The sequence below is a fragment of the Amblyomma mixtum genome, chromosome 5 (genome assembly GCF_055824585.1).
Source record: "Amblyomma mixtum isolate Tamu chromosome 5, ASM5582458v1, whole genome shotgun sequence".
NCBI classification, from domain to species: domain Eukaryota; kingdom Metazoa; phylum Arthropoda; class Arachnida; order Ixodida; family Ixodidae; genus Amblyomma; species Amblyomma mixtum.
In genome coordinates, this window is record NC_143016.1 from 55998152 (window position 1) to 56014647 (window position 16496).

The 16496-nt window shown below is 46.9% G+C and overlaps 1 protein-coding gene across 1 annotated transcript; it reads left to right on the forward strand.

Moving 5' to 3' along the window:
* The first annotated feature begins 528 nt into the window (after window positions 1-528).
* Window positions 529-12094, forward strand: LOC149342229 (putative serine carboxypeptidase CPVL). Its single transcript, XM_089544557.1, has 5 exons — window positions 529-1888; window positions 3508-3724; window positions 5859-6189; window positions 7423-7789; window positions 9436-12094. Exons 1-5 carry the CDS (start codon window positions 1689-1691, stop codon window positions 9869-9871), a joined length of 1551 nt encoding a protein of 516 aa, XP_089400683.1. The 5' UTR covers window positions 529-1688; the 3' UTR covers window positions 9872-12094.
* The last annotated feature ends 4402 nt before the right edge of the window (window positions 12095-16496 follow it).

Genomic DNA, 16496 nt, shown 5'->3' on the forward strand with positions numbered 1-16496 from the left:
ACGACGACAGGGGATGCGTGCAGGTATCTTAGTTTCTAGAAGTTGGCTGCCTCGTTCATGATCATGGCCCAGAGTTTTACGGGACATATCAGGTGGGCAAAGCACAGAACGAGGAAAATGCGTTTTTAGGCCAGAAACAAGTACCCCTTTCTACACGCCTGAATTCCACCGCCATGAAAGAATCGCTGCTGTTGACTATGCTATCTCTGCGTTTTTATTCGCTCGATGCAAAATTTCAAAAACACCGGAGTTGAATTGTTTGCCATGGGCTTGCGTTGCCTACCTCAGTGCTCTGCTTATCAGTGAAGATATTCTTTATGATACGGCTGCTTTCCCATATATAAATGGTCTATAGACAGTCTATAGACTTCTTATTGACTCCATTGCCTTCCTATAGGCACTTATTTTTTTTTTCTATTCATGATCTGTAGATTGCTCATAGACGTAAGTCTACTAGAGGTGTATGGCCACAAATCTATACATATTCTATAGACTACCTATAGGATTTGTATTGCCTATGGACTTTTCTTCCAGGATTTTCTAAAGACAGTCTACAGACTTTATAGACCGAAGTCTATGGACTGTCTGAAGAAATTTTTGTAAGGGTTCTGCGATTACGTGATGAACACCCTTTGAGTCAAGCGCCATTATTTTTTTTTATTTTTTAAAGCTATGTTTATTGCATCAGGGCATAAAGCGGTCCGTAATAATGGATGACGAGGATGCCTAAATAAATGAAAAAAGGTTCGCTGATGTAATGAAGTCGAGGAGTGAACGACGTTGTGGTCCCTGCGTCCAAGCGATATATGAATCAGCACTGTTCGCTCATAATCGTTCAACCATACGTGTTCACGAGAGGCTATGGGGCCAAAGCAGGAACCAAATGAGCAACAAGAAAAATATAGTCATCGTAGCCACTGAATTCATTTATTCTTATTTTCACTTGAAATAAATCTCTTTACTGTCCGCAAGGTGCCTCTAAAATGAATTTAAATAATATCGGCTTTTATTCATTTATTGCAGTTCTTCTACAATTCATTTATCAGGATCTCCTGCTCACTCCTACGCGAAGAAATTATTTCGTTTATTATTACCCGATCACTGTCGAAAAGAAAACACATACAAACACATACATATAACAAAAAAAATTGGAGGGGGCACTTAAACTCCACCTTAATGGTATGGCGCAATTTTCATATATGAAGGAGGTCATTCTCTACTTTACATTCATAAATACCTGGGAGTCCTGATACCCCTCCTGGCAGAGTGGTGCAGCGGCTAAGCGATGCGCCACTCCCCTGCGATGGCAGGTGCTCAGAGTGGTGTGCCTTGTGCGGCCTACGTTGATATTCACGAGCGACTAATCATTAATTTAAGTGCCACCTGCCACCGCCGGCAGTTTGCTTACTATCCGATGGGCAGGTTGTAATTATGCAGCAAGGTCACGTGACCTAGGTTGCCCGCCTGCCTCCTAGGCTTCTCTCTGGGGACCACCTGCCAGAGCCATGCCCGTGATTTTTCGCTCACAACGCCGACACCGACATCGATGTCGACACCGACACCGAAGCCGACAACGCCGACAACACCGACACCGGATTTCCTGGTGAACGAGGCCTTTAACGCCTCACAGGGCAAATGTTAATGTTCTGTTCTTCGCCGCGCTGCAAAAGCATATCGCACCCGGAGGCATGGGTCCGACCTCATTTCCAACGCAATCATCGCTGAAGGAAAAGAAGCAGGCACCCTCGTCGGCACGTGCTAAGCGTACGCACGAAGAAGAAGATATGGCTCTGGTCGCGACAAGAATGGCCAGGTCGGTCCTTTTGGCGTCCTTCTTTTGCGCTAACGTGGACGCCTGGGTAACCAACATGTGGAAAGTCTACAACGTGTGAGTATACAGGGATCACGTTTGCCCGCAGGTCGAACGCCTTTGTCAATTAAAGTGGAGATGGGGCAAGAAACTGGTTCTTCTGAAGGCCTCGTAAATTAATGATAGACACGCTTGCAATGATTTCTGTGGAACCACGAAGGGCAAGCCATCAACCAGATAATGTTTTCGGCAGCTGTCAAGTAAATAACGAGAACTGTAGGATAAATAAATAACAGCAATAACGAACACCAGTCGTTACCACTCGTGAAAGCGAGAGGAAATATGTGCGGTGTATTTAGGTGCCGTAATTTCCGGCATACAGTCCGCACAGGACTCATACAGGACTCAATTTTGATTGGAAAAAAAAAATTGTTTCGCTAAATATTTCGCACTAGGCACATCTTCCGCAGGCGCCTGGTGTGCAATCCGCGCATGTAAACTTAATGCTCACATGCTGATTAGTATGATACGGGTTGTTGGAGCAAAAAACGTCCGTCGACTCTACGTCGAAACAAGGCACGCCATTGTCTTAGGTATCTTCGCTGTTACTCTATTGATCGGGCGTAGACATCCGAAAGACTGCTTTAGCGAAGCCATTTTCCATTACCTGACAAGAGATCGCCGAATATTCACTTGAACATTTTTTCGTAGGTTCATATTCTTCGCAATCGAGGTAGCTACTAGTTGTGTCAGTAAGCACGTGGACAACCAATCGGCCACGCGATGGCTACAGAAAAACAGCGCAAGTATAACAAAACTTAGCTATAGAATCGCCTTTGGCATTTCATGCTATATCCGACGATGCTAAAAAAAGATACTGTATAGTACGCACCAAATTTTATCTCTTAAACGTGCACGACCAACGGACTGTATGCCGTAAATGACGGCACATATGCCATATGCGAGAGTAATTCGTGTAGAAAGTTAAGTTAAATGTGTCTTCCTTCAACAAAAGAGTCCCACGTAGAAGCAAAGTACCTGTTTTATACGCTATATTTAACTTTTAACAAAGTAAAACGCGGCCCCTCATTTGACATCTCTTTCAACAAACTTTTGTTCCTTTGGCATGGTTAGCCTACCGTATAAGTAGTGAATTATGTTAATTACACTGAAGTGAAATGCTGTACACGCTGGCATCATCCAACCCCGGGTCGGGATGAACACATCGGGCCGCTGGTTAGTATTAACGGCTGACAAATTTCGAGCGACTTTGCCGCAGCATTGGCTATGGTCCATGGCCATTCGAAGGACGCAAGGCAATTGTGGGACACTTTTGCGCGTCATGTGCTGAATTAGGATTTGGGGCTGCTCTCCTGACACCAACCCTACGTACCATTATGCTGAAACTACAGGCTTGGTGTTCGCCGCGGTAGCTCATTGCGACAGAGCACGAGATTACAGTTTCGATCTTGGTTGAAGCGACCACATTTCACTCCAGGTAAAGAGTGAAAATTCGGGTACTGAGGCCTTGGCACCCGTGGTCCATACCTCGTGGTCCAGGTAGTAGTGGTCTGGAAATCTTCACTCCGCCTGGCGTGTCTCGTAGTTCTAGTGCCGTTTTTCCCCGTAGAAAGCTATCAGCTAACACGCAGGCGTCGTCTAAGCGGGGACCATGACATGGCGAACCGTCTCTGCAGTAAGGCCCAGGACCACGCCTCCGGTCACCTGGTGGGCGACGTCGGCGGCCCGCTCTTCCTCACGCCACTGATCGAAGCCGGCCACCTGGATAAGGCGCGCAACCTGAGCCGCGTTGGTCCGCTCTACACCGACGCCGACCTGCCCAGCTACGCGGGGTTCTTCACCGTCAACAAGGACTTCTCTAGCAACATATTCTTCTGGTTCTTTCCCGCCAGGGTTAGTCATCCCGGTGAACGCGCGTTGATGATTGCCGTATTCCAGTACTGTGGAATGTATTATTTGGGCGACTATCTTAGGTTTGGTGATTTTGTTTCAGGAATCGGGGTGTAAAGGCTAACACCAAAATTTAGGGGCGATGAATAGGACAGATGTGGAGGAACGCGATGACATTTTAAGCGACGGCGTTAAGCTCCCATTCAGCGGAGAGAGAGAATAAACTTTATTTATAGAGTATTTGGAGAGGAAGGCTCTCTTCTGGCGCAGGCGGGCTACTCTCGCTTGGTGGCATTGATCTCTTGGATCTCGGCGACCTGGTCAGCTCTCTGTGAGCAACTTTAGTTGCCACAAGTCCGAGCTGCGCAGCGCGGTCTCCCACTGCTCCTCTGTCCCGATCGGTCGAGAGGGTCATGCGCTCACATGTTGAGCTTTGAAATGAAAATGATTTGAAACTTGAATTAAATTGTGATTATAATAATAATAGTAACTTGTTTGTTTCCATCACTGATGGGGGAGACTGCGGATAAAAGCCGCTTGACAACAAGCGACTTGACTGAAGCCCGCAGCCTCCCTACAAAGCAGGCAGCGATAGAACAACAACAAAAAAAAAAAAACTCAGAAAGCACAATATTCAAAATTAATGCACGCACACTTGATAGTCACAAGAGGTAAATAACAAAAGGCAAGATAACACTTTTAGTTGTTATTGTAAGCAAGGATTGTTAATGAAATGTTGGCGTAGGGTTCGTACAGAAATTGCATGCAAATCTATACCTGATTTGTGAAATGAATTTAAAAGGGTTGGCAGTGTGTATGACACTTTTTGCCTGGAATAATTTACCCGCGCAGTGACCACCTTCCGCGGTCACTGCGCATGAGGTCTTAGCACGACTACAACGTTGTTATGGCAGGTATGGATGCAAAGTAAATTAATTACACGGAATTGAATTTTGAGATGATTAGTTGGGAATCTAACCCATGACCCTTGGGCTGAGAGTCAGACACGCCATCCCCTAAGCCATTGAGGCACATTCCTGCAACTTGGTTAAAGAGAGACCTTGTGTGTCTTGCAAGTGCATTATGTGGTCTAGTATCCCTACTGATATATGAAAAGTGTGTGTAATTAGAAAGACCTACTAATTAAAAAAAATTGGAAAATGACCGTTAACACTTTCGTGTAATACCCTCAAGGCAGAGCTCAAGTGTCCTCCCATTTTTTTTTTTCACTCACCAGTCTATTCTTATTCCAATTCCATTCAAGTCTTGGTTCTATTTAAATTCTGATTCTTATCGCCATTTTAATTTTTCCTGTGCCAGTCTTAGTCATTTTAATCTGAGCAGAGTCATTCTTAGTCCGGCGCCTCCATCCTCTCCCCTGCAAGTGGAGAGAGAGAGAGAGTGGAGGAGGAGAGGAGAAGGAAAGAGAGAGGAGGTGGAGCGCATGAGAAAAGCATGAGAGAAACAGCACAAACAGGTATACTATAGCTTGTACGCACTTCGATGAAATGGACGTAGGCCACATTCTTTTTTATTTGTGAGGCCTTGTTCTCTTGTTCTCGGGCCTTCTTCAATGACAATTATTATTGACAAGCATTTGAACGCGGTCGTTTTCAGTTACGACATATTAGGACGCCATCCACCCCAGACAAAGACCCATAGACAGCTATAGTAGGATACAACCTAAGAAGGCAGCGGCTTTTCCCCGTCAAAGGACTCCTTCCATCCAATGGCGTCGGCCAATCCTCATGACCCTGCTAGGGTGACAATGCAGGGAGCGGTGCCACAATGGAGAGAGGGGTCTATCTCCGGCTATGGAGGGGGGGGGGGGGGGGGACTATCACCTTTTATCTACCACTCCCTGCTTTGTGACACTAGCATGGTCATGAGAATCGCCCGACGCCATTGGCTGGAAGGGGATCCTTTGACGGGGAAAAGATGCTGCCTTCTTAAGTTGTATCTGACCTTAGTATACTATAATATCAAGGCTATAAAAATTACAGCGTATTTGATTTTGGAAGACTGCAGTGCTTCTAGTAGCACGTCCCACCGGGAGGTTGAAGCCAGTAGAAGCGGGAACGGCTCGTTCTTTCGCCACGCACTGGCCTCTCTCGAAGCCAGCCTTCCTTTCGCGCAGGAGAACCCTGCTACTGCCCCCGTGGTTCTGTGGCTTCAGGGTGGGCCTGGGGGCTCCTCGATGTTCGGCCTGTTCATGGAGCACGGCCCGTACCGCGTGGGCGAAGGGGGCGTACTGCGACTGCGCAACGCCACCTGGGCGCAGCGGTACTCGATACTGTATGTGGACAGCCCAGTGGGCTCCGGGTTCAGCTTCACGTGGGACGAGCGCGGCTATGCCCAGGATAGCCGCGACGTGGCGCGAAGCCTCAATGAAGCCCTGCAGCAGTTCTTCACGCTGTTTCCCCGGTTCGCCGCGAACGACTTCTACGTCGCCGGAGAGTCATACGCAGGTACGCCCGCAATGTGACCTCCTCTTCATTCGGCCGTCAGCCTTCGCGGATATAAGAAAGGTATCTAGATCGCACAAGCTTCTTAGCTTTTACTGCAGCTGACGTAGCACCCGGCAGGGGAAGGGTGCGTGCAAGATTTTTTTTAACGCTCCTTGAGCACTGTGTGCTTGATGTAGTGACTAGGAATGTCTAGCTTTCCATTACTAACAGGCCTGGCCTGCTCCATTCCATTCCTAGCCGGCTAGGGACCCGAGCACAATGCCCAGCGAATTCTCGACAGTTGCTGTGCATAGGTTCACCTCATGGTTCCGTCCCACTGGAGCTATGGCAGGACTCCATCTTACCCTCTCTCCGGCGACAGGCCGGATGGGGAATTTTTGGGATGGTTCAGAGGAAGAGCACTAGAATGTCCACCCGATGTTGTCACTTCAAAATTAATTTCATATTTCCAGTCCATTTCAAGCTCGCAGGGAATCTTTCAGCGGGATGCCCAAAAGCCGAATTCGCAAACCTGGCCTTCTCTCTGCCATCACTGTCTGCCTGGATGTCTTGCCAGTTGTCCCGCCAGACGGCGCAGGAAAGACCTGATGTATTTCCTTATTTTGGCCCACCCTAATGATTGTCTCTGTTTTTGAGTGCGTGTGTAAGTAGGCATGTGCGAATGGTTTTGCAGCTCGCGGCTGCTATGCGCTCTGCGAGAGGAGTTGAATGAAAGGTGTCATTGCTAAGCATGAAACTGTATGCTGTGCGCAAAATTTCAGAAAAATATTCTTGCGGAAAGCGTGAGCTATGTGTCTACTCGCCTTTAGACGGATAAAACTCAATAACGAAGCAGCAAATGCCCCTCGATAGTAGCCCTAGAGCCAATGGGGTTCACCGGTTGTCGTGACGTCTCAATTAATCCGCTTAATCCGCTGTCAGTCCCTTTGCACCTGTAAGCCGTCGCGATATCATGCTAGCAGGTGCAAGAAAATTGAGCCCGACGTCATGAGAGTCGGTCGGCACCATTGCTTAGAGGGCCTCCTGTGAGTGACATTATTTCACCGCTTCGTAGTTAAGTTGTGTCCGACTATAATAGCTTTCCTTCTAAAAACTAGTTGCTTTGCGAAGGGATTAGCGGATGGTGAAGACTCCGCAGCTTGATGCCGTTTAATTCTAGAGCCCTTGGAGTGAGCCATTTCAGACTGTGCTTTATAAGCTTTTAAAATACGGCGTCAACTTCTCTCACTGCAGGCAAATACGTGACAGCCCTCGCGAACCTCATCGACACGACAATTCATGGGCGAGTCAACATCAACTTGCGCGGTATTGCTGTCGGCAACGCCTGGTTGGACCCGGAGACGATGCTAGACTACGCGGAGTTCTTCTATCAGGTTGGTCTGGTGGACCGACGACAGGCGGACTACATGCGGCGACGAACCGACAGGGTGATCGGGCTTATCCGGCACGGGCGCTTCGAGAACGCCTATGAAATCATGGACCTCCTGATGGGTGGCTTCACGGCGTCCACATCGTACTTCAGAAACGTCAGCGGCGTCGACGCGCCCTATAACTTTCTACTAGGCGAAAGGAGGACTCAAAAGGAGTTGGACCTGTACAGGTATGGACTGCATGTCTGTGCTGAAATTGGAAAAGAGGGGTTGGGGAAGAGGGACGGCTGAAGTTGGGGCCCACGCATGCTGAGTGGACGATGAAGTAATTGTGTCACGTCCTTCCACATCGTGATGCTGTAGACAATAACACGTACGCACGCACACGCACACGACGCAAAACACTCGCACAATACGGTTACTACCCCTCTGTAGCGAACGCTGTATTGAATCTCTGGTCAACGAACAGCGCGAATGTCCCTTAGTGAACAGGGGTGGTCTCCCAACGGCGCCGAGCAGTACCGATGAGACGAAATGCCAGTGCGGTCGCTGTCGCCGAGCACGCTTAAATTGCCGCACACGATACATATAGTTCATAGAAGTGACGACAACGATAGCTTTGCACTAAATTCTACCTTGAGGTATGATTGAGCGCCATGAACGACGGCCTGTGGGCACTACGGAGAGCACAACCTGGCTGACGACGGCGATGGTAGGACGTGATCAGCAGAGGCAGCCACTATGGAAGAGTCTGTGAGTGCGAGTGAGGAGGACGGCTGTCGGTGGCGCTGCGATGTCATGGTAATACGCCGAGGTATTGGTTTGAACGGGCTGCTTCAAGGCAAATTCGTAACTCCGTTCTTGAGTTGTATCCGACTATGGTCGTCTCGCAGCGAAAGCTGTTATACGGAGTTTTCTACGGCGGTTTCAGAGCGCAAACCGTCAACATTCTGTTACGTGCCTGTAACGTTTCATCACGTGACCAGCGCCAGGTACGTGACAGCGCTCCTATTGCGATCGCTGTGGTATACCCCATGTTGGCACAAAGCCTGTAGGCCATGGACCTTACTGGTAGCAGCCCCGCGACAGCTTTCGCTCAGCCTAGCGCGTTATGCAGCAGAGCGTAAGCATTTCGCATTTTTTTCTCCTTACTTCAGGGACTTACAGTGCTTTAAATGCAGTCAAACTGTTTCAATGTTACCGTCATGGGCGAAGAATTCGTTCATTGACTGAACTGCAGAAGAGAAGCAAGATTCCTTCCACTTATACGTGCATCTGCACTTGGATATCAAATTTCCGCATTCGCTGCAGATGCACACAGCTGTAAAGATGCAGGCAGGAAAGAGAAACGCACGTCAGGTTTAAATGGGAAAACAGCGCATCCTTAAGGCACGGACTGAGTAAGATAGGACGATTGAAGGCTGACTACACCAAGTTCTTTTATTGCAGAGCGAAGAACTAGTTGTAGTGAGCACTGTGTCGTCTTATCTTGCTCAGTCCGTGTCTTAAGGGTGCACTGTTTTTCCAACTATGAACTACTAACTGACCCGTTCGGCCACCCTTGCAGGTTTAATTGCGATGGGCCAAAGCTTTGAATTGGCGCAAACGAAAACGACTGGCAGCGAAATACACAGGACGATCGAAAAGTTTAATTCTGGCTCCGAAACCAAGTTTTACTCATCACTACAGAAATGATTTTATGCGATATAGAGCGCTAAAAAAGGAAGGGCATGAACCGACCGATAATTTGTGGTTGCTCGCTCGCATTTATGGCTCGACCACATGCGTCGTGCGTTGGCAGTTAAAGAAGGAAAAAATTGCTTCAGCTACACGCTTCCCAGCATGACTCTTCTCTCGGTTGGCCCGCACGGTGCAGGTCCTACTTGGAGAAGCACGAGTTCAGGCAGGCCGTGCACTTGGGCAACGTGGCCTTCAACAGCGGTCGCGAAGCGGCGTCGCACCTCCTCTGCGACGTTATGCGCACCGTGAAGCCCTCGTTCGCCTCGCTGCTCGAGAGGAACTACAAGGTGCTCGTCTACAGTGGCCAGCTGGACGCCGTCGTGCCGTACCCGCTCACCGAGAACTTCCTCGCCGCCCTGCACTGGTCGGGGGCGGAGGCCCTGGACGCCGCTCGGCGTCGGGTGTGGAGGACGTCGTCCAACAACGGCTCCGCCGTGGCCGGCTACGTCAAGAAGGCCGGCAATCTGCTGGAAGTGGTGGTCAGGGACGCGGGGCACTTTGTGCCGTACGACCAACCGGACGTGGCTCTGGACATGATATCCAGGTTCATAGATGGCGCTGCGTTCGATTAGGGGTAACCATCATCGCCATCATTGGGCTGGGGTGTGTGCGTACATGTGTGCAGTGAACTGAACCACGAAGACAGTCTTTGTCGACTGTCTGTTCCAGTCCAGGGAAGAAAAAGCAAAGGAAAACCCAAGTTTGGTGCGATGCCGAGCTCCAAATATGGGCTTGCTTTTGTTTTCCTGGTCGTGATTTAGCAATTAGAGCATTCTGTGTCACTGATAATGAGTCGGTAAAACAACGTAGTTGATATATAATTTGTGATATTAGAACAAGGTATGGCGCCTTTACAGTTTATCAGATCTTTTATTTATGCAGTATGCAGTCTTTATGCAGTATGGAATGAACTTGAATCGTAATTTTTTGTTTGCATTAAACATCTCGTAACTTGGTTTTGTTTATAGTTTATGTGGGTTTAACGTCCCGAAGCGACTGAAGCTATGAGGGGCGCCATAGTGAAGGGCTCCTGAAATTTCGACCGCCTGGGGTTCTTTAACGTGCACGGCACGTTATCAGTGGACGGCCCAATTCCCTGTATAGTGCACTACAGTGTATATGTCCCTTTAAGCTTTGAAAACTATTCGCGCGCGGACGTCCGACGCGGCTGAGGCTATAGGCTCTTCGCCAGCGAAACATGAGCTCACGGGAACCTACCAGTAAGCTCGTCCATGCAGTGCAACCTTGGAGCGTCTCCCCTGTCCTGGCTCGAGCCAACACGCGCTCTTAACACAGCTGGTGAGGCGGACGTCTTCGATTCCTTATGGCATTCCTACTCATGAATGTCTCTTCCTTTGTCGCTAGCCGGTGGTACGGTTTCGGCAGCAGTAAATGGCATTTGTGACTGCACGTATTGTCTGTTCCAGAGCAAGGCGCGTCGTGGTTTGCTTCCGCGCTGTTGCACTCTTTGGAGGTGTGGGGGTCGTACACTCTAAACACGGTAACCTTTGGGTAACCTTTGTAAAGGTGCACATTTTCACATTAAAGTATACCTATAATTTAAAGGTTACAGAATGTAACCTTTCCACTTATAACCTTTGTAAAAGTTACAAATGGTAAAGGTTACTTCCTTTTACGCATAGGTTACGCGACTTTTTTAGCGCTGTAACCTTTACAAAGGTATACATCATTGAGCTAGCCATAGGTTACGTGCTCCAAAATGTGTAACCTTTGTAAGCCACAATGACTGGCCTAAAAATGGCAAAAATGTCGCTGCAACTTGCTGAAGTTGATGAAATACAGAGCTCTGCTGGATTTCAATTTGAATGGAACAAAAATTGGCCAAACAAGAGAATGGGTTAGAAAGGCAAAAAACGACAAACATCGGCATATGATAGGCAAAATTTTAATTCACTGCAACATCTTCAAGACTAGAAAAAATACAAAACAACAAAACTTCCCAAATATTGTCTACATTGAAGAAAAACTAAGGAATGTAACAGATGCAGGTATGTTCAAGGCACCATTTTTGCAAACATTTTGCAAAGAATCACAATAAATGGGCATGGAAGGCACTAAAATATGGGCCCATATTACAGCATTACTGTTGGAATGCGAAACAGAACCACGTTGAACAAGCAACTCAATAAAGCATGCTCAGATGAAGCCTCGCTTCGAATAGAGCTTGGCTACAGCATATCACTCTTATTGCAATGTAAATAAGAAAATAGTCACTGTAATTGTAGTACCAAAAAGAACAAAATAAAAGCTCTGTTATTCACGACCAAGTGTCAAGTCAACTTGACATTGTGTAAGGGATATATCAGACACAAAATATGAATGGCAAAATTATCAGAGGAGGCAATATTTTGATCACACATTTTACCACACTTCTTAAAAGAAAGATTAAAATGACTATACAATATGAGATCAAGAAAGGTGGCCCAAGCAGTGCAGATAAAATAAGTTCTTTTAAAACTTGTGGCCACATACAAACGCAAACAACAATCAATCGATTTAAATATCTTGGCTAAACAGCAACCAGAGATATACATATACCTAACAGCTTTCAGAGGTACATAACATCAGCAAATTCAGCACAACTTGTCTAGATCATATGCACAAAATCCCTTTGAGACTCCTCCAGTCACTTCATTAACAAATATGCAGAAGGACATGACCAATAACTTGTAACATTAACAGTGCTATAAGCCTGACAACACTCGCATAAGTACATCAACTTCCAATACACTGTAGCGCAGCAAAAGACAAGGACACAAGAGACGAGAGACGAACACCACGAGCGCTAACTTCCAACAAATTTTATTCTCCTCAAGCATCGCATTTATACGCCAGAAAACAGTAATCACACGTGCGAACAGTATCAATTTCTTAGAAAAACGAGCTCATTATCTGAGAGGTGGTGGTGGTGACATTTTTTTTATTCGAACATCCTTTCTATTAGGCGTTCAGTACATACTGGGCCAAGACGACGAGGGCACGTTGCAGTCTCAGATCCAGGGAGGCGAGCCAGACGGGCCACGGTGGCGGTGGGGGGAAAGGATAGGCGGGGGACTGGAAGGCTGCGTGACACTGTGTAAGGCAGGAAGGTGTGCTTACACACGAGCATTCTGACCTATTTATTTTTTCGGTTTCAATGATTTCGCGCGTTACCCTTTCGCTGCTTTTTCCTATTACCAGACTTTTATCAAGAAAGGCTTACAGGTTTTCGACTTGCATGCGAGAATGTGGTCAACCAGCGGTCCGCCTTGCCCGTTTCTGACGTTGCGAGCGTGTAACATTAGGCGCTCGTTCAGACGCTCGCAACGTCAGAAACGGGCAAGGTGGATCGCTGGTTGACCACATTCTCGCATGCAAGTCGAAAACATGTAAGCCTTTCTTTGATAAAAGTCTGGTAATAGGAAAAAGCAGAGAAAGGGTAACGCGCGAAATCATTGCAGCCGAAAAAATAAATAGGTCAGGATGCTCGTGTGTACACCTTCCAGTCTCCTCTCAGATAAAGAGCTCGTTTTTCTAAGAAATTGATACTGTTCGCACGTGTGATTACTGTTATCTGGCGTATAAATGTGATGCTTGAGGAGAATAAAATTTGTTGGAAGTTAGCCCTCGTGGTGTTCGTCTCTCGTCTCTTGTGTCCTCGTCTCTTGCTGCGCTACAGTGTATTGGAACTATGTACCAACAAGCCCAAAAAGCCACGCTACATCAACTTGTGTAATGCGGTTAAAAAAAAAAAACTTGCTCAGTTTAGCTGTAGAAAATATACTTCAACATATTAGAACTTGAACAATTGAAACACATTTCTTTCCAAGAAATTAGAACAAATCATTCTTTTTCAAGAGCATGAACAAGCTCTTAAGTCGGTGGATAGTCGAGGTATTTTATGTAATATGTCACCAGGCAGAAGATGAGGGCACACTCTAGGTTGCCGTTGCTGATCGAGATCACTTCTTGATACTTCCAGCATAAACACTCAGCGCAGGTATATACATGAGGTGCAGTCACTTGCAACTCTTCCGGCAATGGGATCTGTGGAATGTTAAATTAGAGCCAGTGAGCAACCATTCATACTTAAAGCATGGCTGATATTCTCACCAGAGTGAAACATGGTATACAAAGAACACCGCAGTGCCTACCGCATCGCAGCGCCGCTGCTACGATTGCTGCGCTGTTGCTTCCGCAATTCACTCAGGATGGCCATTGGTCAAACCACAGCCAATTTTTTTAATGAGCCCAATTGTATTGCCAAAATCGTATGGCGCACCGATCAATTGATCAAAAAAGGACACTCACCCAAGTCCGTTATTCTTCCATGAACCCCTGGAACGTGATTGCAGTAGTCGCAACGAATAGCGCTGGGCGCGGAGCTGTCCGCCGAGCACACAGCGACGTAGCGTCTACAGTCACATTGAGGTTCGTTGCAACTGCCGCGCAGCGTACCCCACACGTCCCTGCTGCTTAGCGACATTACCCCAAACAAACCACTGCAGAAACGCCACCAAAAGACGGCGTGGTTCACGAAGGGTTCCAACTCTCGGTTCCAAGAACAAAGCAGCCTCCGCAAAGCTGCAACGCCCGAGCCTTCCCGCCGTCCATACTTGCCGGCGTGCCTGCCGGCGTGCAACGATGCCAAGCGTTTTGAAAGAGAAGCGCCGCTTTTCATTGGGTGAAGCGCCGGCCGTCTGCGCATGCGCGTCTCACGCATACTGGAGCGGCCGTCATGCCATATTTTGAGTAGTTCTTCGCAAATTACTCGTTTCTTATAGGCGCCGCCGTTCGTACCGTGGGCGCATTATGTTCTGATTTCTGATACATATTTGCCACCTGAAATGATACATTGGAGGCGTATGCAGAGAGCCACATGAAGGGAAGTCGAATCGCGCACTCGGCGGCCTGCAAATGCGGTTACGTGCGCTGTCGCCTTCCCAGGTGCTGCCCTTCCATATGTCTACTTTTTTACTCTTAATTGCGACCGTTGTTATCGCGTATCGGTTCGAGGAAGATGAGAAATAGGCACTATCTGAGTCATCGAGAAATTACATGCAATTTGAAATATTTGTTTATTAACGTTTATTCGCGCAATAAAATCGGTACAGACCATGCTTAGAGAAGTAGCACGTTGGGTTTCTTTGCAAAGCTCATGGATAGGAATCGAACATTCAGGATGTGTTCTCATATATATTCAGCCGCAAAATACTGCATTTGCATTTCATTCGCAGCCTCCTTTGGTAAATGTGAAGACAGATATCTGATAACGCGCGATTCAATGTGGCTGCGACCCAAAACAGCAGTATCGGTCTCATGCGATAGCTTACGTTGATGTCTCCGGCATATTAAAGCATCTCCTTTGCGGTCCAAACGCAGTTCCCGCACGTAAAGCAGCATACGTCCTCTATATGTACATATCTCCTGGCTTGACGACGCATATAGGTTACCGTGCTGACCAAAAGTTACTGCGCAAAGGTTACTTGGCAATTTTTTCACCGTAACCTTTGAAACGGTTGACTTCTGGCCGTTGTAACTTTTGGGCTCCACAAAAATAAAGAAAATGTAATGAAAACATAAAAAAAACATCAATTGTAACCTTTGTGACAAAAGTTACTCACGTCCAAAAGTTACTTTATAGGTTACTGTGTTTAGAGTGTATTTGCTGCCATTTTTAAAACCTCGCACCAGCAAAGAAGACGTCCAAAAGCAATCGGAGGCCAGCAATTGTTAATTTCAATTTGAGCACACAAAGTAAATGTTTTATTCGGTAATAACCTGAAGGAGTGCAGCATGGAATCTGCAAAACGCCCCCCCCCCCTCCCCCCCCGCTCACATGCGCGCGCACGGACGTATACGCACGAACGCACGAACGCACGCACACTGGAGCCAGGGCGGAAATTTCGATTCCTTGCATCATGAAAAAGAATACCGCGCACGTCCAGCCTCGTTGTTTCTTTGTCCACGCTATTCCTTTTATGATGCAAATAGAGACTTGACTCGCCGTGAGCATCTTGTAGGATCTGCTCCGCCCAACAAAATTTCATGCCAACTCCACTACTGTAGACATATTTCTGATTGTAAAGCTTATGTTTCTGACTAAGGAGCTAAGCAAGCTGAACGCAAATTAGAGCACCTACTAAAATATTCCGCCCTGAACGATGAACTTAAGAATTATCATCTGTAGCTGCATTCCGCGAACATTCGCAGTGGGATACCGAAACGGATTCATTATGCAGTCTCAGCAGCTCATCATCTAGAGACGTCGTTTTATTAACAGAACTTTGGATAATTTGACCTTTATCTGCAGATTTGGATTCGGCCTTGTCTGTCCGATTCTAAAATATTCAAGAAAGACAGGCCTGGCGACTATCGAGGTGGCGGTGGGCTTGCTATTCGCTGAGAAAAGACTTCTAAAATGCCCTGTCCTTACCTAATAACGACTTAGAAATGATATGGACGTGCTGTCACGCTTCCTTAGAATGTTTGCTTACCAACACCCGCAATCGTATCATTTACTAACCAACGCTTACTCATTATACCTGTTTCGCTTTTCAGCCATTCTAATTTATAGAAAATGAAGCATTTGGACAATTGAAAAAAAAAAATCATTGCTCTGTTCTGTTAAATCAAGCAAAACTAAGGTGGTGCGGAACAAATATACTGCCGCGAAACACTGTACCAGTCTTGCTAGTCAAACTAAGCCCTCATTGTTTTCAACTAATCTTTCTGTAATGTTGAATGGCAACCGAAGGTATCTGTGGAAGGCTAAAATCCTGACGTTTAAAATACCACTTCGCTCGGTGACGACTCGGACTCACCGGTATCTATATCCACGTTCCATAGGCCGTAAACACTGCATTTTTTCCCAGTGTTTTGCTACCGGATCCACTCATCATCTTCTAAATATCTCATATGTTGCGCGCCCACATTAAGAAAGTATTAAGTTTAATCAGTAAGGCATCATCAAAATGAAATACTTGATAAAATATTAAATTGTCTTTGGTATTACTGGAATCAGCGCCAAAGTAATAAAAAAACACCAAAGATGCTTTAAGTTATATTTAGTACTTTTTCTGCATCAGTAATTTGATACCGGTGACCTCCAAATCGCAAGGTGGGTTGCGAGGGCCCTTCTCCATTCTTCGTGAAAGGTTTGCGATCATTCCCAGTTTATTGCCAGCCTGTGCGGCT

Coding starts and splice junctions, on each gene's coding strand:
- LOC149342229 (XM_089544557.1), top strand. CDS start 1,689: ATGGGTCCGACCTCATTTCCAACGCAATCATCGCTGAAGGAAAAGAAG. Junction 6,190..7,422: donor CGCCGGAGAGTCATACGCAG/GTACGCCCGCAA, acceptor CTCTCACTGCAG/GCAAATACGTGACAGCCCTC. Junction 7,790..9,435: donor AAGGAGTTGGACCTGTACAG/GTATGGACTGCA, acceptor CGCACGGTGCAG/GTCCTACTTGGAGAAGCACG.